This window comes from Vulpes vulpes, chromosome 4 (assembly GCF_048418805.1).
Source record: "Vulpes vulpes isolate BD-2025 chromosome 4, VulVul3, whole genome shotgun sequence".
In the NCBI taxonomy this organism is placed as follows: Eukaryota; Metazoa; Chordata; class Mammalia; order Carnivora; family Canidae; genus Vulpes; species Vulpes vulpes.
In genome coordinates, this window is record NC_132783.1 from 117,785,689 (window position 1) to 117,813,562 (window position 27,874).

Sequence of the window (27,874 nt, forward strand, 5' to 3'; positions counted from 1 at the left end):
ATGCTAAATGTTACACTTTTTCTTCTTACACTCACCTATTCTGATCCTATGAGATTTAGTAAGTAGAGCATCTACTCTTTACAGGGTAATTCTTTTTTGTTTTTTTCAAGATTTTATTTATCTAAGAGAGAAGAAGGGAGAGACAGAGCAGGAGCAGAGGGGGAGGGGAAAAGGGAGAGAGAAGCAGGTTCCCCACTGAGCAGGGAGCCCAATGCGGGCCACCCAGGTGCTCCTACCAGTAATTTTCTTTTTTAAGATTTTGTTAGGTAGGTAGATAGAGAGGGAGAGAGAGAGGCAGAGACACAGGGAGAGGGAGAAGCAGACTCCATGTAGGGAGCCCAACGTGGGACTCGATCCCAGGTCTCCAGGATCAGGCCCTGGACTGAAGGCGGCGCTAAACTGCTGAGCCACCCGGGCTGCTCTCCTACCAGTAATTTTTATAAAAACCTTTGGAGAAAAAAATCTGGCTTAACAAGTCAAGATGAGGGACAAGTAGCTAAGAAAAAAACTGGTTTCACATCATGAGTTTGATCTCAGAACCATGGCTCAAAAGTTATTTCAGTCAAAGGGGGAAAAAAAGACATAAACAAAAAAAGAAAAAGTCAAAGTAAAAACAGAACCTGAAGGAGACACAGCCACAGGATCAGTTAGAACCCTTCCATACAAAAGCACAAGAAATAAGGTCATCTGACAGACCTGCTGAGCACCTGTGAAGAAGTGCCAAGGAGAATCCCGACTATCCTAGTCAATCTCTCTACTGCAGATGAGGTTGGGGAGAATAATTAGGGTAGGAGGAAACCAAGTGTTGTACAGCAGCACAACAGAGATGGTGAGCACAAGAAACTCAACAAAATCTCCTCAAACACACTGCCACTGGGTCCTTCCTGCCTTTGAAGAAATAGTGTGAAAAGCAATAATAGAGAATTACATTGGTGCCAATAGTCACAGCAGTGACCCCCCTACTGAAGGATTTCTATACTAGGAATATGCCATCCACTTTAGAGAGATAATCTCATTTGATCCCTCTGCCAATCCGAATGAAGCAGGCACAACTATTAATTTCCATTTACAAATGAAAGATAAACCAAATAAATAGACATAAAGTGACTCGTCCAAGGTTTCACAGCTAACATCCTTGGGAGGCCGAAGTTTAAACTGAGGAAAGCTGACTCCAAAAGCTTTTTTTCCCCCCCAAAGATGCTCCCCTCTCTTTTTATCACTCGAAATTTCTAGGGTTTTAGGAACTCAGTGCCAGGAACCTGGTGCAGACACCAAATACATTTTCTTTTTTTCTTTCATGTTTGTTTATGTCTGTATGTATGTAATCTCCACACATGGGGCTCGAACTCATGACCCCAAGATCAGGAGTCTCATACTCTCCCAACTGAGCCAGCCAGGCTTCCCCAGGCTTTTCCCAACTGAGCCAGCCAGGCTCCCCAGTGTATTCTTAATTATGAACCTATTCTGTCTCCTGGAATTAGTGATGCTCTAAACTCCCAACACACAGCCAGAGGGAAAAAAATGTCACCACCCTAGTATTTTACAGAGATGTTCTATGGAAACTGCCTCTGAGGAACTTAATAGATATGCCACTATATAAGTTTTCTCCACACAGCAAAGTCTGGACCATGCTGAGTTAGACACCTAACAAACACAAACCTAGCCTAAGTTATTTTCACAAAAACAATGCCCTAAATTCTACTGATCTTTCAAGATCATCTGCTTTATAACTCAACCTTGACTACTCTAGTTCTTTTGACCCTAATAATTTAGTCTTAAACAAAAAATGTGGCAAGTGTGTATGATTTATATAATCAGTGCAAAGCATAAAATAAGTAACAACATGTTGAACTGAATTTTACAGGGCGTAGCTCTGGTGCTCATTTATTTATCAAGCATCATTTACTTAGAAACAGAGACAGAGGTATACATTTGGAAAGTTAATAATGAAAGACCTAAATATCAGGTTAAGGACCTTTGCTTTTAATAGGAACTATAGGATACTGAAAGGACTCAGCTAAAAAGTGAACAGATGTGAATTATGTATCTAAATAAAACTAAACAGTGTAGAGGGTAGATTATTAAAAATTTAACCCTAACAGGAAGTGAGTAAATCAAAATGGTGTAGTCATTCACAGAAGTTATAGAGCAATTAAAGATAATGGTCTTGAAGAGTATTTAATTATGTTAAGTTAAAAAAAAAAAGGGCAAGCTACAGAACTTATAAATTCAAAGAAAGAAAGACTGGAAGAAAATACACCAAAATGATAATAATTGCTTTTCTCTGGATGGTATAACATTATAGGTAATATTTTATTCTCGTTTTTAAACAGTCTACAATAAAACTAACTTGTATAGTCAGAAAATAAAAACAAATATTTAAGTCCTCTGTTCTAAAGGGGAACAGGGAGCCTACTTTGTGGGGCTTCGAAAGGAGCAATGGCCAATGGACCTTACCTTTGGGATCCACTTCCCTCCTAGGAAGTTACCACAGGTAGGGCACTTAGGTGGTTTGTGCCTGGTAACATATGTAAAGGAGCAACCCGGGCTGGTGCATGTCCCATGGCCCCGGCGGGTGTACGTAGTGGTCTATAAGGAAAAGAGCAAGTCAGAATCAACACCACAGTATAACCCCTCTCAGATCCTGATGACCATTATAACCCCAACAATGCCAGGAGGATGCCAGCTTGCAGAAGAATAGTCCATTCATGATATCTCAAAAGGTCAGAATTGGAAAGGTACTAAGATACAGTTAATTCACTTTTCAGAAATAGAGAAACTGAGTTCAAATGAGAGAAGACAGCTGCTCAAGGTTATAAAGATAGGTATAGGAGGAATAAAGATAGCAACAACCACTACTAATTAAACCAAGTACCACACAGTGCTAAAGGCTTTACCAGTATCTCATTTAACACTCTCAGCAATGCTATCAAGTAGATATAATTATTGCGATTCAAAGTGGTTAAACACTTTGGCTCAAATTTTACAGTGAATCAAGGGCACACGTAGACCTAGAACCTGAAGTCTTTGATTCTTGGTCCAAGATTCCTTCCACATACTCCACTACTTGAAAACCAAGGACTTAGGGTTCAGAGAGATAAAAATAGATCATGGCCACTAAAAAAAAAAAAAAAGGGGGGAATTCCAATAGACCTCAATAATTTATTTGCATATGAATATACTCAGCTAGTGGCTCTCATTCCCTCCAATGACTTCCCTTTGAACATAATGATTACAATGGGTTATTACATTTCAGCTACAAACAGAAATTAGCCATGCTCCATTTCTTGATTAATGCTGCAAAGAAAACATTTCCGTCTCAGATTTGTTCTGTCACTTATGAACGCTTTATCAGATATTAATCCCACCTTCCCTAGCCTGGCCAAAAAGCGAAAACCTCTCTTAGGGAAACACCAAGCTGCTAGTAGGCTATCCCTGCCAGAATGCCTAGGGAAAAGGTGATGGTTATAGCAGCAGCAAGTCAAGGATGAGGGTGAAATGGTGTGGCACTGAGGAAAGAGATTGGGCTTTGAATTCCAACTCTACCACAGACACACTGGATGACCTGGAGGTATGTCACTTTAGCTCTTGGGCCCTGGGTTTCCTCCTCTGTAAAATCATCTGCCCTTCCTATTTCATGGATGTATCCTGAAGAGCAAACAAGGTAAGAATCCTGAAGAGCAAACAAGGTAAGAAATTAGGAACCATGTCATTTAAACTGTACAAGATTCTATAGGTTTGTGAGAAATTATTGCTAGGATATAAAACATCTCTATCTTTGTTCACTGTGGCTCCATATAGAATATTCATTCTGAACACCACCAGAAAGCAGAGTAAAAACTTAAGTTAGGTCAGTTCTATCAATAAATTACCATGAACTTGGAAAGACTCCTAAATAGCAGCTTATAGAAATAGCTATAGAAAAAAAAATGTCAGTGTTTCAGGCTGATGTTTCATTCTTAAGTATTATTTATAAAAGCTTTCTGGAAAAGTCTGGCTGACACTTATTAAATCATGAAAGAACAATAATAATTTCCAGGAAAGCAAAGGCTCAGGAGAAACATGTAATTTCTCCATGAATGAGAATGCTGTGGCTGTTCCTGTTAAAGATATGACAACTTTCTCATCTAAAAATATACTGTTTATCCACAGGTTTTAGAAGATAATCTATTGCAAGTTAAGGATGTACACTATAAACCCCCAAAAAACCACAATAGCTAAAACAAAGTTAAAAGCTAAAAAGCCAAGAAGGGAGTTATTAATAAAATGGATTCATAAGAAACATTCAATTCCAAAGAAAGTAAAATAAAACAGGACAAAGAGAAAACAAAGAGTAAAATGACAGATTTAAGCCTAACTATGTGTTTATACATCAAATATATATGGCCTAAATACCACAATTAAAAAAGAGATTGTCAGATAGGTCTTGCTTTTAGATCTAAACTGTATTACTGCCTACAAAAAAAAAATAAATAAATACAAAGATAAGCAGGTTAAAAGTAAAACGCTGGAAAAAGATATAACTTCCTAATAACAATAATCAAAAGAAAGCTCATTATCAAAGTAAATGAGATAGCAGGCAATACTGCCAGATAAAAAAGGTGGTCATCTCATGATGATGAAGGAGTCGATTCATCATGAAGACATAACAATCCTGAAACGCATGGGTAGCTCAGTTGGTTAAGCATCTGCCTTTGGCACAGGTCATGATCTTAGGGTCCTGCCTATTGGGCTCCCTGCCCATGAAGAGTTGAGTCTGCTTCTCCCTCTCCCTATAAGCAAAATTAAAAGAAAAAAAAAAAAAAAGACATAACAATCCAAAATGTTTAAGTACTTAACAGAGTCAAAATAAATACATGACAAAAAAAACTAATAAAAATGAAAAAAAAGATAAATCTTATTTATGGTGATAGGTGGATGCCTTCTCTCAATAACTGACGGAAGAAACAGACAGAAAATCAGTCAGGATATAAAAGAGCTGACCACTATCAATCAACATGACCTAACTTGACATACATAGAACACACTACTCAACAGCAGAAGATACATTCCTTTTCAGGGCACACAGAACATTTATCAGGACACACCACATTCTGGGCCATAAAATAGGTTTCAATAAATTCAAGAGGATTCAAGTTTTACAAACTGCAGAGTTCTGACTATAATGGAATTAAATCAGAAATCAATAAAAGGGAGATATCTTAAAAAAAAAAAAAAAAAGGAGATATCTGGAAAATCCCAGATATTTGGAAAGCAAATAATGTACTTTTAAATAACGTATGGGTCAAAGAATAAATCAGAAAGTACTTTGAACAAAATGAAAATGAAAACATACCATATTAAAATTTGTGAGATGCCACCAAAGTAGTGCTTAGAGGGAAATTTATAGTACTAAGCAGCTGTATTAGGAAAGAAAGGTCTCGAATCAATGACCTCAGCTTCTATCTTAAGAAACTAGAAAAGAGGAGTGCCTAGGTGGCTTAGTCAGTTAAGTGTCTGCTGTTGGCTTATGTTATGATCTCAGGGTGTTGGGACCAAGGCCTGCACACATTGGGCTCTCTGCTCTGCAGGGAATCTGCTTCTCCCTTTTTTAAAATCTTAAAAAAAAAAAAAAAAACCAACTAGGAAAGAATAAATTAAGCCCAAAAGGAAACAGAAGAGAGATAATAAAGATCTGGGCAAATATCAGTGAAATACAACACAGAAAAACAATAGAGACAATCAATGAAACCAAAAGTTGGTTCTTTGAAGGTCAATATAATCGATAACTTCTAGCCAAGCTTGTCAGGAAAAATAGAAATGAGACCCAAATTACCACTATCAGTAATGAGAGAGGTAAAAATCACTACAGTCTACAAATATTAAAAGATAAGCATTTATTAGAATTTTAAAACCCAGCATTACCGTATGATCCAGCAATTCCATTCTTAGGTATCTCCTGAAAAACTGAAATCAGGGACTCAAACAGACACGTATCCACTAAAGTTCACAGTAGCAATATGCACAATAGCCCAAAGATGAAAACAAACTCAATGTCCATCAATGTCTATGAATGGATAAACAAAATGTAGTATACACACACAATGGAGTATTATTCAGCCACAAAAAGTAATGAAATTCTGATACATGGTACAAGACAGATAGTATGCTAAGTGAAAAAAATGAGACCATAAGGATATTTGCATGATTCCATTTACATGAGGTACCTAAAATATGCAAATTCAAAGACAGAAAGTAAAACAGATGTTACCAGGAGCTGGGGGAGAAGAATAGAGTTACAGTCTAATGGGCATAAGGTTTTTGTCTGGGATGGTGAAAACTGGAAATAGGTATTGGTAACGACCCCACAACACTGTGAATATACTTAATGACCCTGAATTGCACACTTAAAAAAATGGTTAAAATGGTAAACTTATGTTATGTATATTTCATCACAATTTTAAAAATAAGGGAATGTTTTGAACAATTTTATGTCAATAAATTGGACAACCTAGAGGAATGGACAAATTCCCTGAAAAACAAACTACAAACGCTCACTCAAAAACAGATAATCTAAATCTATATAAAATTATTTAAAAATATATAATCTAAATAGTCCTATATATATTTTAAAAATTGGACTTGCAATTAAAAGTCTCCCCACAAGAAATCTCCAGGCCCAGATTTGACCTGAAACATTTAAGGAAGCAGTAATACCAATACTACACAACTCTTCCTGAAAAGTAAAGAGGATAAAGTATTTCCTGACTCTTTCTACTAGGTAATAGTAGATACTAAAACCTGATACTAAAACCAGACAAACATTATACAAGAAAATTAGAGACCAACATCCCTCATTTTGTGTCTAGAATATACACACAAAACTTCTGAGAAAAGTTTTAGCAAATTAAATCCAACAATATACTAAAAGGATAATACATGATTGCTAAGTGGCATTTATTTCAGGAATGCAGGACTGATTTAACATTTGAAAAACAATGAAATTAACCATATTAACAAACTAAAAAAGAAAATTCCTACAACCATCTCAACAGACCTAGGAAAAACATTTGACAAAATCCAACATCCATTCCTGATAAAAGCTCCCAGCAAATTAGGAATATTAGAGAATTTCCTAAACTTGAGGAGGATATCTATGAAAAACCTATAGCTAATATTACACCTAATGGTTGGTGAAAGACTGAATGTTTTCCTCCTAAGATGAGGAACAAGAGGACAATATCTGCTCTGACCATTTCTAGTCAATATTGTACTAGAGATCCCAAACAGTACAGTAAGAAAAAGAAATAAGGAATCCAGATGAGAAAGGAAGAAATAAAACTGTCTTTATTCACAAACAAAACTATGTAGAAAATACAACAGAAACTACAAATGTTAAAGTTGTGAACACAAGTTTAATATGCAAAATAAAAGTTGTAGAATGTAAGTTTAATATGCAAAAAAAAAGTCAACTATGTTATTATATATTAGTAGTGAATAATCAAATATTGAAAAGTTTTGAACTACCAATTATAACAGCACAAAAAACCATAAAATATTTAGGGAGAAATTTCAGCTCAGATGCTGTAGTATGTGATGAGGAAAACCATTAACTGAGAATCTAAAGACCAGAGTCCTGGTTCTGGCCTGTTTTGCAGCTCAGTGTCTTTGAATCATAGAGTCCTTCCCCTTCTCTAGGCCTTTTTTCTAATCTGTACAATAATAGGATTGAATCAGATCAGTGGCCCTCAATTTTTCTATACCACATATACTTCTGAAAATTTGGTAAGAGGCACTGAATCTATCCCAGGTAAATGTTCTTAAAGAGAAAAATTTGTATGTATCTTGAGCAGTTTAAGATCCTTCAGAGCTCCATTCAAACACTCTCCTCACCACCCCCACACCCGCTAAAGAATACCTGGAGCAGGTAGGTGATTTGAGACCTTTGGCAGTCCTATCTCCCTCAACGTCATCAAGACTTTTAGAAAACTACGAGGGGGAGAATTTTTACAGAGCCCTTATCTCCATTAACTCTCCACACACTGACCAGTTTGATGGAGGTGGGGTTCTCCACAACTGAGTAGGCAGGAAGAGGCAACATGATGAACTGTGTGGCTGGCACAGAGGAGCTACTCTCACTGGAATCCTGTGGGCACAACGGAGAGAAGGACAGTTATGGAATGAAGAACACCCAGGGCCGCCCACAACATAGACTGATTGAGTCCAATAATCACAAACAATGTGCTTATCCAAAAGATGAATCTATCTCAAAACTTTAAGAACAAAAATAAGACAGAGTAAACTGTTACCGCAGAGAATGCGGACTATCCTCATTTTAAAGATGAGAAAACTGAGGTCTTAAGAGACTGAAGACTCCTAAAATAACATAAGCAGTTAGTGAAAGAACCCAACTGTTCTGACCCTGCCAAGTGTTCTTAACATCCTATTGATCTAGCTTAACTAGGCAGGTGGCATGCTTCATTATCATAAATAGCACTAAGGCAATAACAATAAAATGGATTTAGGTCTAACACAGATTCCTTTGCAAGGGGCTACAATGCTCTCGTACATATAGGCCATCCTATATTCCTCTTGACCGGGGCAGAACTCCTCCTCTCTGAGGATGCCACACTACCCAGGGTAATAGAATGCATGGTGGTAGTTCCCCTGCTTCTGGGGGGACCAGGCTGTGGGATTGCTGAACCTGCTCTTTCCCTTCAACCGGGCATGGCTGGACTTATGCCACCACCGGAGAGACTTCCCTCTTAACTATTGTTCATTTTTTTTTTCTTAAGATTTTATTTATTTATTCATAGAGCTGCAGAGAGAGAGAGACAGAGACACTGGCAGAGGGAGAAGCAGGCTCCATGCAGAGAGCCTGACGTGGGACTCGATCCAGGGTCTCCAGATCATGCCCTGGGCTGCAGGTGGCACTAAACCGCTGCACCACCAGGGCTGCCCTGAAGAGAGCTTTCTTATTCCTACCCACTCTGCACCCAGGAAGACTATTTGGAAATTCTCCTACTAAACAGTTCAAGGTGCCATTGTGTCTGCTGACACAATCTTCAGGGAACATAAAATCCTAATAGCCTGAGAGATCCTGGCTTTGATTCATGGATAGCCTGTATTATTTAAATGCTGTTACATACTTCAGGTACTCTCATGTGAAGAAAGTCCTGGCTATGCTGGGCAAAAGGAGTTGGTTGAGTGCTTAAGAAACTGAGGAGAACTTTAAGTAAGCCCAGGGGCAAAAGGTTCAAGAGGACTGTAGTCCTACTAGAAGTCCACACCAGTACTCTTAATCACCACTGCACGGTGCTAGCTGCCTTTGTAGTAATTCCAGATAAACCAAAAGAGACATCAGTACAAAGTCACTTACCCTCATGACAGTTACCACTGACATGCTCTCCCCAACCTGGGGGTGGGGCACAGCCAGGCTTCCAGAGGGGAGGTCTGGTGAGCCATTCACTAAGGTCTCTTCAATTACCAGGCTTGTCTGGTATGGTTGGTGGCTCTCCCCTACCTCCAGGGAAGCCTCCTCCAGGAGCACATCCTGGCTGAGGATCTCTGAGGTGGTGATCTCTTGTACGACACCCGGCTGGGCAAGGGCTCCCACCTCCTCAGCTAGGGCCTCCACAGCCAGGCACTGCTCTGCCATGCCCGCATGGCTAGGCACTGCCTCCGGGGCAGTGTTGGACACAAGCGATGGTCCTTTAGGGGACACCTGGTTCTGGGCCACACAAAGCTCTAGCTGAGGGCAGTTGCGGTCCTCCTGCAGGCTGCTCTTGGGGATGATGATATAATCTGAGCGGGGGAGGATCTTGCGGAAACCTGGGATGTCCGGAACAACAGCAGTCAGTGCAGAGAGCTTGGAGTTCTGAGGACCAGGAAGCCGGTGAGGGGGAGACAAGCAGAGATAAATGGAGTTAAGACCACATGCACATATATTTATGATTACATTTTTCAGTTTTTGGATTATTTTCTGCAAAAGGGACCAGAAAGACTCCTCTCTTGACCTAAGATTTTGAGAGGGTCAGCCTCTGCCAACAGCAACGCTATCTTCCTCTGAACCACACTTAAGCCCATGTAGCTTACTTGCTCAATCACACAGGAGCTCATAACAGGGATCAGACTCTGAAAAGGGCAATGATCTCGGCATTCGAAACTGTGAGCTAGAATCCCAAATCTGCACAGCCTTGAGCAAATACTTTCCACTTTTATGTCTTGCTGCCCTATCGGAATATAGTTATTTATGAGCTCCTTTCTAGCTCTGATACTTTAGAATTCCAAGGTAGTAGAATGTATAATGTTCAGTAAAACCCCCAAAAGCATAAAATACAAGCCAATAGGCCATACTGGACCTCAAGACAGAAAGCAAGGGTTCTGATAACACTGGTTTCTCCCAGACTTACAGAGCAGAAAATGAACTGATCTCTTCACGAGAGAAAGTATGTATGGATGGGGATATCTGACAAGGACCTGAATATACTGGGGGATACAAATATTAACACTGACTAGGATCTTAAAGTTTAGAAAATACTGTCCTGACCTTAACAATGCTATTAAGTTGGGTAATATTACTGTTCCTATTGAAGCTCAGAGAGATAAAACTTCTCCAAATACAAAATCAGTAAGTCGTAAAGCTAGGATTCCAAGCCAGGTCTTCTAAGGAGTAAGGAAACCAGGTACTAGAAGTGCAACCTTTCATGGCTAAGGAAAAGGTACTTTTGTTTTTTATTTTTTTCAAATTAAGCTGCAAGTTACCCAATAAGGAAAACAGAAAAGTTCAAAGTCAAGTTAAATGAAAGCTGAAATTAAATGGAAATCATTTCAGATGCATCTTTTAAAAGGAACACTAAGTCCATTACAAAAGGATCCTTAAATACATCAAAAGCAAGAAGTCGATGAGACTACTTAAGGTACAAAGGAAGCACTCAGAGATGAAAGTTGAAAGAAGCACTCAGATGAAACATAAAAGCAGACAGGCCAAATCCTTTATGGAGCCTTTACTGGAGAGATAATGGAGAAATGACATTCTCAAGTCACCCTTTGAAGCAGACAGGTCAGAACAAGATTAAATGGTAGCAAATGCATAGAATGATCTGGACTTAATCAACAAATCCAGGCACCTAGACACCACGGCGGCCTGAATGACATGGAACCACTGATCCAGCAAGAGACTAGAAGGGCTGCTGAGAAACCAGGCTGCCAATAGGTCTCTGACAGGCTCCCAAAGGATGCAGGCTAGAGGGTCTCACCTTCATACCAGGCAATCTGGGAGAGGTCAAACACAGCACCCAAAGCCTTACCCAGTCTTGACATATTCAGACGCTCATTAAATCACGCCTTTTCTTATTATATGGTCACTGGACACTTATCCTACTAAAGAGTGATATTTACTGATTAAGGCACTATGTGCCAAGGGCTCAGCTAGGTCCCTTATATTATCTATTTTAAACATTGTGAATAGATACTATTATTCCCCACTTTCAGATGAGGAAATGAAGACTCAAAGGTTAAATGATTCTTCCAAGGTCACAGTTTGTAAATATCAGAGCTAATTCATTCATGTCTTGATAATAGCAGTAGAGATAATAGTAGATATAAAGTCCCAGACAAGAAAAAAGTCATTGTAGATGATTTATATAAAAAACATCTTAAAAGTATTAACCTACATTAGTGTCTAGCTTTAAAACTGTTATCCCTCTGGGAAAATGTAACATTTTCCTGTACCAGGGCAGAAGGTTGCTGACTTTATGACGAGGAAACCACAGAGAGTACATGCACTTTTCCTAGACTTCACATCCCCTCCCCTCTAAACTGTCCTCCAGATTCAGTTTAGAAACAAATCATCTGGGCAGCCTGGGTGGCTCAGCGGTTTAGCGCCTGCCTTCAGCCCAGGGCCTGATCCTGGAGACCCGGGATCGAGTCCCATGTCAAGCTCCATGCCAGGGAGCCTGCTCCTCCCTCTGCCTGTGTCTCTGCCTCTCTCTCTCTCTCTTAATAATAAATAAATAAAATCTTTAAAAAAAAAAGAAAAAGAAAGAGAAACAAATCATCTAAAGGAAGGGGTATGGACTGGTATCTCCAAGACTTTAGATAACACAAAACTTTTAGAAGAGGAATGCCAAGCCAATAAGGGCAAGTCATTTAAATGGCAGTGGCAGATGGCCTCCACTAAGGGAAAACACAACCTCTTCTTCTATAACATAGCTGTTGCATTCCTAAAGAATCTGTGCTCTATATTATCAAAAAAGAAATCAGAGGGATCCCTGGGTGGCGCAGCGGTTTGGCGCCTGCCTTTGGCTCAGGGTGCGATCCTGGAGACCCGGGATCGAGTCCCACATCGGGCTCCCGGTGCATGGAGCCTGCTTCTCCCTGTGCCTGCGTCTCTGCCTGCCTCTCTCTCTCTCTCTCTCATAAATAAATTAATTAATTAAAAAAAAAAAGAAAGAAATCAGAAACAATATTTTAAATGAAAAAAGGAGTTAAGGTTAACCTTGCTATAACAAGGTTGTTTTTCCTGCAGGAATCTCAGTCTAACAAAAAACCAGCGGTACTAATAGTTGTCAGTGTTATGTTACTATGAACTAGAAATACAAAATGGCTGACAAACTGGAACACCTCCTCATTCATTCTTTATTTCAAGCCTGTCTCCTCCATCATCTTCGGCTTCTGGCATAGTGCTTAACCACCAGTGGTAACTGAAGAACATCACATTATACAAGGCAGCTGTATCTACTTCCAAGCTCCCCAGCCCAACTGCTGATTACATTTTTAAAACTGACACCAATCAGTATAACACATACTCATGACCTTCAATGAATAACATGACCTCATGGTGCAGGAGAAATCCCTACATAAGCTACTCCGTTAAGATAGGTAAAACTTACTCAACTCAAAGTTTTCTCAAGAAGAGAAAAGGAAAAGGAAAACAGGGGGTGGGGGCTTCCCAAGGCCTTCCCTACTGACCCAATGGAGAAATTAGCTGGGAAAAAAATTACTTACAGGATCCAAGCCTTCTTTCTCTAGTTTGGCTTTCTCCAGGTAATAACTCCTTTCCGCCACGCTGAGGAGCCTCCAACTTTCACTAATCTTCTTATTGATCTCAGACTGAGGGAGGTGGGGGAGTTCCTGCTGCACTTTCAAGTAGATGTCGTAATAGTATAGAAGGTAAGCCGACCTAAAGGAAACAAGAATTTCTTAAGATTTTCCTTCATTCAACCAGTAAGTAGTACAATGGTCAGGTCTGAGAGTGAAGAGGCAAAAACTTAGCTTTTCATTTCAAAGCACTTATCTAAATATGGGCTGAAGCAAACAAAGAAAAGCCCCAGATAGTATATAGAAGGTTTCTCCCTCCAGAAACCTGGAAGCAAAAGCTTGTCTGATTTACTTTTCCATGGACTACTTTTTCTGCAGGAATGATTGGCTTTAAAGGTCAGTATGAGCAGATACACATGTGCCCTGTCATCCCACTATCAGAAAAGGTTACTCATGGAGCTAATCAGTCTGGTTATGCCCCCCCCCCCCCCCACACACGCTTTACTCCTCTACACAGCCTCTGATCACCGCATGGGTCAACAGCACCTCCCGAGAGCTGAGAAACGGAAGTAAATTAACTACCAAAGTAACCCAAAAGTGGTGACCTCAGCAAGAAGTTGGAGTGTCCAGTTAAGAGGGAGATTAGAGCTATAACATGGATAATCTTGACAGATGTCATTGGTACTACTCATAACGCTGTACTTTCATTAATTCTCTATTTTCAATCCTTAAATGTTGACAATGTTAATAATAAATAACATACTTCATTTGTACACAGCTTCCACCATTTGTATTGTACAATTTCCTATGAGAGCCTGAAAACATGATCAAGATCCAGCCAGGAATGGCAACTGATGGTATCAATCAACCACTTCCTATTCCCCATCTCCCTCTCCCCACAACACCAATGCCCATCCAGGGGCTTCAACAACAGACACAGCCTAAAGTCTTCCTCAACACAGTTCTCCAAGCAGCTTGTGTTTATAAATGTTAGCTACCAAAAGGTGTTGGCTAACCTGGGTTTCTTGGCCTTTTCTCCATGTATTTTATACTTTTTCTTCTTCTTGGGTGGCCCAGGGGAGGTATAACAGTAGGCTTCCTCAATTTCCTCCATCACGACAGTTACCTCAGTACCATCATATGATGCATCCATGGCTAGAGGAAAAGTCAAATACAAACAGGTTTCAAGAATTTATCCTAAAGGTGGCAGCCACTTGATCCAATGATCCCCTATCCCTGCTAGGGCCTCAAGGTTGTCATCTCCCAAACTCAGCAGATCCTAAAAAGCACTGGGAGTACTTAAGAAACATACAGAACCCAGGGTTCCACCTCAGCTCTTCTGAATCAGAATCTCCAGAGGGTATGGAACTCTATATGCTTAAGTACCTCAGGTGATCTCTCTGACCAGGCAAATTTAGGATCACTAGCTTTGACAGCTCATTTGCTTATATTCACTCACGAGATATACTAATTCTTCAACTCAAAGATTAGGCCCACAGTACAAGAATTCCATATGGTAACGGGTGAAAGGAATACTTGGCCAGTAGTCAGAAGAAGTTCTGGACCTTCTCTCATGTTTAATTACCTTAAGCAAACTGCTTCATTGATTCATTCAGTTATTCGTAAGATATGAAGTGCCTATATGTAAGACATTTCTTTACACCCTGCCAGCTTGTGTGACTTTGAACAGGTCCTTTAGCTATTTCAGGTTCAATTTTTTCACATATAAAAAGATAGGTATCTCACCCATCTTAGTACAGATTTATGGTGACAAGGCTCAAAAGATATTATAGATATAACTCTATTTGAGAACAAGCAAGTGCTACACAAAAGAAAGGGTTCACCAGTAAAGATTAATAACTTATGGCTGAGGTGCTTAATGACCCGCCTAAGGCCACCACACCCAAACAGGGACTTGAAAGACAAGATTTTTTTTTTTTTTTAATTCAAAAAGCCAACTCTCTAAGCCTTCTTTTGTTATACTACACTGCTGCCTATTTCCACTGGCAACCCTCTAAACCAGCACTGTTCAATAAACTTTCTGTGATGATGGAAATGTTCTGTATCTGTGTTCTCCAATACAGCTATTAAACACCTGAAATGTGGTTAGTGTGATTGAGGAACCGAATTGTTTTAATCGTAATTAATTTAAATTAGCCACATATGACTAGTGATAATGGTACTGGACAGCTTAGGTCTAAACAGTAATCTGACAGACCAGCATTAGTTCTCTGGCTTCAGAAACAGAAAATCTAATAACAGCTTTTCCTGGGAAAAGGAAGGCACACACACAAAAAAACCCTGAATGGCTAGTTCAAGAACAGTTAGTCTATTTGTGGCCACATTCTTAGTTGGGGTTTTACCCAAAAGACTCAATCATTGAAGGGAGAAAGGTTTCCAGAAACCACTTCAATTTTATGAGACAGAAATGATACACTGCAGTTGCTCTTAAGATCTGTCAGAAGAGAACTTAGGATTCTGGAAAGACGGAGTTGCGGCAATAAACAGGATAGAGCTGTGTATTACAAACCCACTCACACCTCATTTAAACCTCACTCTACAAATGAGGTATCTGGTAAGGTAAAATGAGAAAAAGAGCACTGCTTGATAACTCAGGAGACCTGGCTCCAAGGCTCAACTCTAACCATGTGATCTCAGACATGTCTACATCCCACCCTGAATTTCAATTGTTCCTCATGTGAGACCAAAAGGCTGAAATCAGTAGCTCCTAAATCTGGGGGAGGCAAGAATAACTCTGAGAATGTTGGGAAAGCCAAAAACTCTCCCCTAGCAAATGCAGACAAACAATAACGTGACCTACAGTTTTAAAGATCTCTCCCAGCTAAAAACACGTTATTCCTAAGGTTCTTTCTTGTTCTGCGTCATCTCTTAATGATTTTCCTTCCCATTTAAGACAAATAAATCCTGCATTCCGCCAGGGTGCAACCCAAGAAGAGAACATAGTCCACAACTTGGTTGGGTAAGCCATAGGCCAGTGCCTTCACAGGGGAAGGGCTAGAGTTCAAATCAAGGCCATGCGGGATCTGTGCTTTTTCTCTGCCCTTAACAGTCTTGCAGGGAAGCAGTTAACTGCGAGAGCGCATCTGTGAAGGATGACATATCGGTTTTACCACCCAGAGCAAAATAATTTAGGAAACATGGTCATTACAACCGCCTTGGGGTGGGGGGCAGGAAGGGACGACTCTGGATTTCTGCTTGTTTGACTACCCCCATTTTCAGCCTGGTTATGAGATTATTTTTCAAACCCTAGGCCTCAGTACGGCGATGCCCAAGAAGCCGGAATAATACAAAGGTTGAAACCAAGGGCTTTGAAAGGCAAAAGATGAGGATTTAAGTTGCACGTTTCTAGAACACCCACACAGAGCTCTATGACCTTGAGCAACCTATTTGCTCTAAGCCTCGGTTTTCTCATCTGTAAAACAGGATTAAGGGCAGTCCATGAAATCTGAGACACTTCCGCTGTTCCAGCAGATGCTCCTCCAAACCTCAGGAGGTGGCCTTTGACAGTGCGGCCGGCCGGGGCCCGCGGCTCGCCTCGGGGCTAGCTCCTTTCGCTCTCCGGGTCCCGGATGTCCCGCACGTACCGAACGCGGGAGCAGCCGACCAGGGCGGACCGCTCCCGTCTGTGGCAGGGGCGACGGCCCCGGGCTCGGAGCGCCGCGGCAGCCGCCCGAGGTCGCCCAGCAGGTCGGCGGCACCGTGCAGCGCGGCGCTCGAGGGCGGGCCTTACCCGGAGGAGCGTGCGAGCCGCGCGGCTCACATTCCCGGAGGCGCCCGGCCCGGGGGCTGGACGAGGGGGCTGGCCGGCGCGCTCGCGCTCCCCGCTGCCGGCGAGAGGCGGCTCCGGTCGTGACAGCGGCAACAAGGAAGTGGAGGCGAGGGCTCGCGCGCGCATCCCGGGGGCTGGAGGAGCCCCGGCCCCGCGGCCCCGCCCGGCGACACACGGCGCGGAGTCGCGACAGCTCCTCTCGCTCCCCCTCGTCGGAGTCGCGATGTGGGGTCGCGGAGGGCGCGTGTGGGAGCACGGGATCGCCCCGCAGGCTCCTCGCCGACGCCTGCCGAGGGCCCCGGGGGTCAAGCCCCGGGGAGCCCGAGGGAGACGGCAGGACCACGGGCGTCCCCGCAGCACCGGTTCGGCGGCGGCGGCAGCAGCGGCGGCAGCACACCTCGGATCGCCAGGGAGACCCTTCCCGGCGGCCCTCGCGGCGCACCGGAAGCGGCCGGCCGCGCGTGACTGCGTGCGTCCCCTGGCGCATGCGCGGCAGTGCAGCCCCGTGGAGGGACGGGCCCCCGGGCGCTGCCCAGACGCCCGAAGGGGGCTGATGAGGCGGACGGACTGTTTCCGGCTAGAGGTTCCGGGAGGAGGAGGAAGCTGCGGCCGCCCGCGGTGGGACGCGCAGGCCGCTTAGCCCCGGGCGTTGCCGTGGGGCGCTCAGGTAACCGGGGCGGGGCTGTGCCGAGCGCGGGAGGTCGAGGCCCCGCCTCGCCTCTCAGGGCCGCGTCGGGCCCCGGGGAGCCCCAGCAGCGCCCTGTCCGCACGGTGTTGGAGGCCCGGCCCCGGCCCGGCCCGGCCCCGCCCAGCCTGCCCCTGCGCGTTCAGGATGCGGTTCTCGCAGCTTAGTGCCGCATGGAGCCGTCCGCCCCACCGTCCCACACACACACTTAGGTAGGGAGCTCCCCGAGTGATTGAAACTGCGCCGCATGACCAAGTGGAGAGGCTGTGCAAGCAGACAAGGATGCCGTACGTTTTTCCCGCCAGCGTCACAGACTGTTCTACGTTTGGACAAGTCCTTGCACGACCCCACCCCACCCCCACTATCTTGCAAGCGTATTTCCAATCTGCATACTTTCCTCCTTGGACCACTGTCCCCAGTCCCCTAGTCACCACTATCCCCCCTCCTGGATCGATGCAGTTTCTTCCCACCTCCCCCCTTGGCGCTCTGCAGTCCATTCTCCACGCAACAGGACGATTGATCTTTTTGCATCTTTTTTTGCGCCGTAACTGATTCAGTCAGTCCCTGCTCAAAACCTTCCAGTGTCTTTTCATTCACTTAGAATAAAATTCGAACTTCGCTTGACCTACCAGACGCTGGCCTGGCTCTTACGTCATTCTCTTCTCAGGTCACCTCTCCATATTGGTAGTTCCCAGAACAAGGTGTGTAGTACTCTATGTTCAGAACACTGGCTTTGTGCAGAGTCTCCCTGGATTTGAAAATCCAAGTCCTGCCATTGTGTCAGCTGTATTAAAGCATGTAAAGTAGCAAATTCTGATTACGAAGTAGATCTTCAATAACTGGTTTCCATCCCTTCAGTTGGTTCCCAATCTCTGTAAAAATGGCACAACCATCCATTGATGGCTCAGTGCTCTGGCCAGAAATCTGGGAGTTATCCTGAACTCCTCTTGCAGTTGACATCTAGTCCATTAGCAAGATCTGCAAAACCATAGTCCCAAACCCACTGCTTCTTCCCATATCCACGATTACTGTAGTCCAAGCCACCATTATCGCACATCTGGACTCCTGCAGCAGCCTCCTAACTAGTCCCCTGCTATTTCTCTCAATTCCATTCTTTACCTAGTAGTTGTCTTTCTTCTTCCTTAAAATCCTTCAGTAGCTTCCCTTTGCATTCAAAGTACTGTATCCCAACTGTCTGTGGCCTACTAACCTAGCTTGCCTTTATCTAGGGCCACCTCGTAGGAAAATGGATTTTACCCATTAGGTTCTCCATTTTGCAACCAAAGGACTCTTCTAAAGTGCAAATCTGATGGCATCGTTTAAATAAACAGACCTCTATGGCCTCTATTGTCCCAGGATCAAGCTAGAATTTCTATGATCTGGCTCTTGTTTTCTTCTCCAAAGACTTTTTTCCCGGACCATGCCATCTTGTTTTCTATACTACTTTGTTGCCTTTACACATATTTCCTTCTATCACATGAACTCCCACTTGTTTATACTTTAAGGTCCGACATCAATATCATTTCTTCTTTGAAGCACACTACTCATCCGTGTCCCACCCAGTTGATCATCCTCATTTCCGTATTCTAAGGGACTCTGTAACCTCTTATAGTTTTCATGCACTCCAGTGTTCATCTTCCCTGCTTCCCGGATAGGCTTCTCAATGGTGAGCAGTATGCTCCTTCCGTCTTTGGTTGGCTGGCATCGAGCACAGTGCTTTGCACACAGAGGATGCCAAGAATGGATAGATACTTGTGTGGAGGTGGTGGTAGGAGTCAGCCCTTGCAAAGGGGCAGTCACAGCAGCTTCTCTTGTCCTTTGAGGACTCTCATGATAAAATGTCTTCACAGGCAGTTACCAAAACTGCTACTGCCTGATTATGTTTACTTCCTTCATGGTCATATAACACTCTATAATTATCTTATTTATCTGTTCTTCTTTTGTTTATCTTACTCCAACATATTGTATGTTTCATACGGGCAGGGACCTTGACTGTGTTGTTCATCACTGTATCCTTACCACTTGGCACCTATAAATATTCACTAAATGAATGTGTGGCTACCAGAAACATTCCCTCACTGAAAATCCATCCAAGCCAAATAGTGATAGAGCTTTGAAGATCTGATTTGGGCGGAATATCCAGGAGGATTATGGAATTGCAGAAATGGCACTAATTGAGTCATGAAATCTGAGCTGTATGAACTTGAGTAAGTCCCTTCTCTGAGCCTCAGTTTCTGTTATAAAATGACCCAGGTAATAACACCTTGAATTTATACAGTGCACTGCTGTTTGTAAACCTCTTTTACCATATATCATTTCAATCTATTCCCACAACAGAACTGACGTTATTTTTATAGAAGCTCCAAAAGTTTAAGTGAACTAGATCCTCTGTAAGATCTCTTCTATTTCAAACACTCCTTGAGCCTATATAAATAATCCTTACAAAAACTCAGTTGTATAAATTCTATTTTCTCTTGGCTTTGGCCTTATCATTTCCTAGTAGGATTTTGAAAAATTGACATCTTTTAGGGGGAATTCATTATCTTTGGTTCCTGACACGTACGCCACATTTTGTCTCCTCAGTTTTCTACACTTGCGGCAAAACAAGCCAAGAGGAGGAACACACTCAGCCCTGGTAGTTGTAACCCAGAACTCATTCTGTGAATATGGCAAACAAGGGGAACAAGAAACGTCGGCAGTTCTCCCTGGAGGAGAAAATGAAAGTTGTGGAAGCTGTAGACTCAGGAAAGAGGAAAGGTGATGTGGCAAAAGAATTCGGTATCACTCCTTCTACTTTGTCTACGTTCTTAAAGGATAGGGCCAAATTTGAAGAGAAGGTACGGGAAGCATCTGTAGGACCCCAGCGGAAAAGGATGAGGAACGCTCTCTATGACGACATTGATAAGGCTGTTTTTGCTTGGTTTCAGGAAATCCATGCCAAAAACATTCTTGTGACTGGTTCTGTCATTCGGAAAAAAGCACTAAACTTGGCCAACATGCTTGGCTATGACAATTTCCAAGCAAGTGTGGGCTGGCTGAACAGATTTAGGGACCGCCACGGAATTGCTTTGAAAGCAGTCTGTAGAGAGGATAGTGACAGATTAATGAATGGTCTAGGAATAGATAAGGTTAATGAGTGGCATGCAGGGGAAATTATAAAACTGATTGCAGACTACAGCCCAGATGATATCTTTAATGCTGACGAGACAGGAGTGTTTTTCCAGTTGCTTCCCCAGCACACGCTTGCTGCTAAAGGGGACCATTGTAGAGGAGGCAAGAAAGCAAAGCAGCGGTTGACAGCACTCTTTTGTTGCAATGCTTCCGGGACTGAAAAAATGAGACCATTGATTGTTGGTAGGTCAGCCAACCCACACTGTCTCAGGAACGTCCATTCCCTCCCATGTGATTATCGAGCCAACCAGTGGGCATGGATGACGCAGGATCTGTTCAATGAGTGGCTGATGCAAGTGGATGCCAGGATGAAGCAGGCAGAGCGCCGCATCCTCCTGCTCATCGACAACTGCTCTGCTCACAACATGCTGCCCCGCTTGGAAAGGATTCAGGTGGGCTACCTGCCCTCTAACTGTACTGCCGTCCTGCAGCCACTGAATCTCGGCATAATTCACACCACGAAAGTGCTGTACCGAAGCCACCTCCTGAAACAGATCCTCCTCAAGCTCCGCAGCAGTGAAGATCACGAAGAGGTGGACATTAGGCAGGCCATTGACATGATTGCTGCAGCATGGTGGTCAGTCAAGCAGTCCACGGTGGTGAGATGCTGGCAGAAGGCAGGCATCATCCCTATGGAACTGATGGATTCTGACACAGAAGCAGCAGTCAGTGAACCAGAGGTAGCCATTGAGAAGTTGTGGCACTCCGTGGCTATTGCCACTTGTGTCCCCAATGAAATCAATGTCCAGGACTTTATCACTGCAGATGATGACCTCATCATCTCGCAAGAGCTGATAGACACAGAGGTCATCCCAGGCATGGAGGTTGGTGAAAATACAGATGAAGCCGGAAGTGAAGAGGAAGAGGAGGCATCTTTAGCACAGCAGCCAAAAATCACCATCACAGAGGCCATCTCAAGTGTACAGAAACTTAGACAGTTCCTTTCCACTTGCATAGGGGTTCCTGATGCCATTTTTGGACAGCTGAATGGTATTGATGAATACTTAATGAGAAAAATGACACAAACTCTTGTTGACTCCAAAATTGCAGATTTCCTTGAAACAAAATAACATAGGCATTTCCTACCTCTATTCATTTTGAAAATGTAGTTTACGAGAATAAAGTTTTTTTTTTTTAAGATAGGCTATTGAACTTAAAATGTAAGCAATATTATAATGACAACATTCCAGTCCTCTGAAATAATCAGGAAACTTCCTTGAGTGGAATCTGGAAATGAAATTTGACTAATGTGTGTTATCTTTTGATTAATCAAGTGGTTCCCAAAGTTGTCTGCACCTAAGGATCTCTTGAGGATCTTTAAAAAATTTCCAAAGCACAGGCCTTATCCCAGACCAATGAAATCACAATCTATGGTGCTGGGTCACAAGCCTTAGTAGTTTGTAAAACTCCCCAGGTGATTCCAATGTGCAGAAAAGTTTGGGAATTACTGTGCTGACCACAGGAAAATCAAGCACACTGTGGGTCTGGAGCTCAGTCGTTTCCAAATGTTAGCTCACTTGGAAGGTTTGCTAAAACCCAGATTGCTGGGCTCTACCTCCAGTCTTCTGATTCAGTGGGTCTTAGATGGGGCCCCAAAATTTGCATTTCTAACCAGTTCCCAGGTCATGCTGATGCTAATGTGGTCCAGGATCCCTACTTTGAGAACCACTGGTCTAGCTGGATTCTAGTACTTCTCCCTTCAGCAAACCAACTGAATACTCACACTCACTAGCAAAAGAAAAAGAGGGGAGCATTAGCTGTTCTTATTCCGGATCCACTAACTCCTTTCTACTGATTTGGTAACTCTAGAATCTTCTTAGCTTTTCTCTTGAAGGTCCCACCAGCTAACCAAGTAGTGAGTAGAGGTACATCTGTCTGTGCCCAAAGCATTGACGGGAGCCACCGAGCATATTAACACATCTCGTAATGCTTGAGGCTTGTTACCCAGAGGGAGCTGGGGCACAGGAGAATTTGAGAATTAAGGAGAAGGTATGACACAATGTGGGGTGCCTTGTATATCAGAATCCTGGGAGAGAACATACAGCTTTGTGTACCTCTCTGACTTTCCAGACAAGGTGAGAGGGAAGTTTGTGGGAGAGAGAACACGTGTGACAGGATTTGGATTGGTCCCTGTTTGGATTATTCACGCTGCTCTCCACACCTGTGGATAATCCAGCCCAGATTTTGTGATTAAGATGAAGGCACACTGTTTGCCTTTGTTAAAATCACTTCACCTTTAATTCCTTTATGTTTGTTCTGCATAGACGTCTGCAAGAGCAGAGTTGATTTTAAGTTATTTAGAACTACATAAATTTATAATCAGATTTATATTAAAGTTTTTCTCCTATAAAGAAGTCATTCTTAATATCCTTTATAACCCTAGTATCTGTTCCTAATATGGAAGATAAGTGTCTCTTTCATTTTTAGAAGATACATACAAATACCTGTCAGTGTTGTAGTAGTTTTTCCTTCCATACAGGTTAATTTTCTGGTTACTTCAGGAACCCATTGCAATTCAGTTATTTTTCTTTCTGTAATCATTTAATCAAAACATATATAAGGCAGATATATCATAGAATGTATGGGGCAGCCCGGGTGGCTCAGCGGTTTAGCGCCGCCTTTGGCCCAGGTCGTGATCCCGGAGACCCAGGATCGAGTCCCACGTCGGGCTCCCTGCATGGAGCCTGCTTCTGTCTCTGCCTCTCTGTCTCTCATGAATAAATAAAATCTAAAAAAAAAAAAAAAAGTACGGCTTCCATGTTGAACAAAACAACAATCACAAAAAGCATATTTAAATGGATTTTTGAAACCTTATTTTGTATATTTTTCCTTTTAACAAGTATAATTTTAATTATAAGTACTACACATATTTTAAATATTTAAATATTTTTTCAGAAAAGAAAGTAGTGTCTTCTGGCTAAGTCCTGTGGTTCCACTTATTGACAGCAACTTCACTACGTTGCTGTGTCATCGTTTTGTGTCAGGATTACTGACACAATTTCAAATTCCTTTCTTCACCTTTCTTCTGTTTGGCACATAATGTTAGATCTATTGACATTCTGCCATTTCCCCTGCCTGAGTGTCTGTAGTAATTCTCAAATGCCTAAAATAAATAAATACAAGACTAATTATTCAGTTGAGTTTTAGCACCCTCTAGAGTTGGCTACAACCTACATTTCCAGCTTGCTTGCTCAGTACAATTCAGTGTGGGCACTGCCCCTGATAGGCGGTTTTCTTTCACTCTGTACCCACGTGTGCTGGCATGATTTCACTTGAATGCCTCCCCCTGCTCTCTACCAACGTAGGTCCTCCACAAAAACCCCTTCAAGAACTGGAGTTCTCTTTCGTAGCCTTTTTTGAAGATTCAGTACCTGTTTTACCCTTTTCTCAACTCCTTGGCACTTACAGTCTCTACCAATTTTTATCAATGAAAAAAATATTTTTTTATCAATGTTTCGTGGCTCTTGGACTAGACTGTAAGCTCCATGGAAGCAGGGACCTTTGGTTATAACCTTAATGGTGCCTAGCACTGTGCTGGGCCCATCACAGGCACTTCAATAAACATTTGTGTATAAATTGATATATACATATAATGCGTCAATGCCACCTTTTTATAAAACTGCATGAAGCACTGATTCTATTAGAAAATGACTTGAAGATAGGGTAAGGCTGTCCTCTATTTGAAAGAATTTGCAAAAATTTTCCATGGATATTATTGCCTCAAATAGTATTCCAGTCCAGATTATCATCTGTTTTTTGATAGTGAATAGTTCCAATATATAAAGTTAAGCCTATTTCCTTCCACATAAAGTCATTGCAGGATTTACACACATAAGACTTTGGGGGCGAAAGCTTTAAGTGCCTTGCACATAGTAGTACTCAGTAAATATGTGCTTAAACTTGCTAAAAAAAAAAAAAAAACAACCACGTTCTTGATTCATTTAATATATCATAATGAATTAAACCCTTGTAGGTGGAAATTATAGCCAAAAGAGAGAGCTTCTGTAGTCTGGTTTACATTGGCCAAACGTTTTACTTTGATTCTGTTGGTACATTATGGTTTTGTTTGATATTTTGTTTTTTAAACTAAAAGAGGTTGCTATTATCCCTTCTGAATCAGCTGTTTCATCAGGCCTGTATAGCTTCTCCCTGACTCTGGTCCCTCCTTCCCCACTTGAGGATTTATTTCGCCCCAGTTGACCAATTCACTCGGTAGGCCAACATTCTGGAACTAGGCATCTACCTCAATTGAGCTATTATGAGGAAAAGAAAGTATATCTGGCAACGAGCAGTATTCTACAAATGTTATGTCATTACTATCCATCCTTATTTGGAACTTTACAAGTACTATCTAAAGGCAGGGCCCTCCCTTACCAGACTTTCCTTTCACTAACAGATTTTGGGGTTTAGTGTTCCAGAACCAGCAAGCCTGATTATTAGATAAAACTCAAGTTTTCTTTGCCCTGTTCTTAAGATGGGCTCTTTCATTTAAAAAGAAGAAAGCTGAGAATTGTTGCCTATTACATGCCAACCACCATTTTACTCCTTGTCATTCAGTCTTTCCAGAAAATTGTAATGCAAAAGGATGAATGGGCTCAGATAATGAATCCAAAGTTGCATACCAATTAAAGAATTGTTCAGGCTACCAGAAGCCATAGTTCTTTGAAGTGGAATGTGGTAGCATATTCTGGCCACCAGAGGGCAGAGAGAGACTATATAATGGAGACCACTTAGCCCACTCCAGAACCCTTAGAAGCAGCCGCGTGTAATTTCTCTGACATGGTAGAGATTGAAAAGGAAAACAAGGAAAGATAGAAAAGATAGGATGTGAGGCTTGCTCAGGCAACTAAGAAATAATCGTAGCTTGGACTATCTAATCTACCCCATTACACACCTATCCCTCCACCGGGGAATTTTTCCAACCTATTGATAACCACAGGCCATGTAATTGACCCTGGACAGGTAGACATGCTCTGCAGATGAACCAATGTTAGAGGACTAACTATCCACCAAAAATATCCATGCTTGGACCTTATACCCACTGCCGGCCATAGAGGTTTTAAGGATGAAATACAGGGGCCCATCTTCAGCGAGTCCAGTTAGTAGGTGAGATAGAAAGGAAAAAATAATAGAGTGGTAAATGCCATTTTAGAGAATATGGAGAGATGAAGTCCAAACGAGACTTTGCATGAGAAGAGGAATTCAATAGGAAATATTGCAAGAGCAAAGGGACATTTAGTAAGAAGTATTTGGAAGAGGAGTAAAAAGTTACACATACAGGGCTGGAAGGCTACCCCTGGCAGAAGGAACAGGATATATATATATAAAGGCCTGGGATATTTTTAAATGGCCCATTTGGGATCATCCAAGGTTGAGCAAAGGGATGTGTGACAGGACAAAAGGTTAAAGATGTAAGCAAGGCCAGAGTTTTTAAGGTCTTGTTGGCTATAGTATTGATTCTGAACTTACTCTGAAAACACTGGAGAACCACTTAGAAGTAACAAAGGTCTTTTCTTTTTTTTTTCTTTAAGAAAATAATTGATAGTGTGGAGGCTGGGTTATAGAGAAATAGATTAACTAGTAAGGCTGTGGAATTGTCCTGAAGATAAATGAACATTGAGGGCAAGAAAGAGATGTTAGATTTCAGACTCTTACCAGGTAGATGGACTTGGTGATGGAGTTGAAGAGGAATATTCTAAAATTTTCTAGGTTTCTGGCTTGAGTTGCTGGGTCATGCCATGATCAAGACAGGTTAACGGAGAAAGAGAAGATGAGTTTGAGGATGTGTTGCATGTGAGGTGCCTCTGGGCATCCACCTGTTATTGGACAGCTCTGAAGATTATATATAGACAGATACACTGACTGGTGTTCTAGAAAGACTAGAAATGTTTGGCTGCCATCAGCACACCGATAATAAAGCAATTGAAGCCATAGATGTGGATGTAGTCATCTAGAGAGAGCTTTTATGCAAAGTATTCATGACACGGGGGTCCATGAACCAGCCTTTTTTATAATCGTGTGTATATACATGCACATGTGGCATTTCTCTAAGAAGAGCCATACTTTCATCAGTCTCAATCAGATCTGAAAATTCAAAACTTAAGCAATGATGCTGAGGAGAAAAGAGGCCAAAGACACAAGCACTGAAAGGACAGTTGGGGAGGCAGAGCCTTCCAAGGTAGCTGGAGAGATGCCAGAGACTGTGAGGCACATCACAAAGCTCTGGATCCCAGGTGCCGTGTGCACACAGGGGGAGTATATAGGATGGTAAAATTGGAAAGGCCCTGGGGGAGTATATAGGATGGTAAAATTGGAAAGGCCCTTAGAAGACCATTCAGTCCAACTCCTTCATTCTGTATATCAGATAGGTAGCCTCAACCTATTCATGGGGGAAAAGTGGCTCAAAATTCACTTATCAAAATTCAGAGTTAGGAGTAGTAAATCATGACAGTTTGGGGTTTTCTGATTCCAACATGGTATAGATAGTAGTCATGCAACATGAGAACTGGAAAGGTCCTCAATCTAATGCTCCTCTCCTCTTCACTGATGAGTCCCCAAAGGGTTAATGTATTTACTCAGAACCACAAAGCAAAAAGGAAAGAAATGTGTCTTTGTGCATTATGTCTTTCTAGAAGGACAGATCCTCTTGTTATAGTTGGGAAAAATAAATAACTGAATCACTCTGCAAATATAAAGAGATGGCATTTCAAAGCTTACTGGTGACCTGAATGTGTTTCTTAGTTGCACTTAAATAATTTAGACACAGAGTAATATTTTATTAGCGTAACAATTTATTAGCAGAAATTAAAATGACACCTCTAGATCTCAACACATGTTGGATCTTACATAATAAACAACACGAACATATCCTTCCAGAAGAAAAAGACCTGCTATTAACCAACTCCCCCCTCTCCTGCAACAAGCTGCAACCCATCAACTCATCCTCATCCCAAAAAGGGTTAAGCCTGATTTATATGGAATGGCATCAAGGCACTTGCTTTAATTAAAAAAGATATATGTGGTATAAAATATGTTCCTAAAGTCATTAGCTGTGAATAACTGAAAAAACAGGGCAGTATACTGAGTACACAGAACTGAGACTTTATGTTCATTCACCTATCACCTGATAATGTCTTGTTTTGTATATAAAATTGCAGAGACAAAAAGGGTAGCATTTCATATAAATTGATTTGTTCCCACCAATTTTT

General features: G+C 42.0%; 2 protein-coding genes across 3 annotated transcripts in view; one reads left to right on the forward strand and one right to left on the reverse strand.

Annotated features, from left to right (window-relative positions):
- HMGXB3 (HMG-box containing 3) overlaps nucleotides 1-17,285 on the reverse strand; it is a 47,225-nt gene extending 29,940 nt beyond the window's left edge. Inside the window, exons 1-6 of one of the 2 annotated variants that reach the window (XM_026008736.2) lie at nucleotides 16,772-17,285; nucleotides 14,037-14,175; nucleotides 12,988-13,162; nucleotides 9,359-9,856; nucleotides 8,027-8,125; nucleotides 2,458-2,589 (exon numbers count right to left, since the gene is read on the reverse strand). In XM_026008736.2, coding sequence (XP_025864521.1) covers nucleotides 2,458-2,589; nucleotides 8,027-8,125; nucleotides 9,359-9,856; nucleotides 12,988-13,162; nucleotides 14,037-14,173 — 1,041 coding nt within the window. In that variant the 5' untranslated portion in view covers nucleotides 14,174-14,175; nucleotides 16,772-17,285. The remainder of the gene's footprint in view (nucleotides 1-2,457; nucleotides 2,590-8,026; nucleotides 8,126-9,358; nucleotides 9,857-12,987; nucleotides 13,163-14,036; nucleotides 14,176-16,771) is intronic. The other variant, XM_026008745.2, reaches the window with a different exon arrangement.
- On the forward strand, nucleotides 17,284-23,412 carry TIGD6 (tigger transposable element derived 6). Its single transcript, XM_026008774.2, has 2 exons — nucleotides 17,284-17,477; nucleotides 20,079-23,412. Exon 2 carries the CDS (start codon nucleotides 20,162-20,164, stop codon nucleotides 21,734-21,736), a length of 1,575 nt encoding a protein of 524 aa, XP_025864559.1. The 5' UTR covers nucleotides 17,284-17,477; nucleotides 20,079-20,161; the 3' UTR covers nucleotides 21,737-23,412.
- The last annotated feature ends 4,462 nt before the right edge of the window (nucleotides 23,413-27,874 follow it).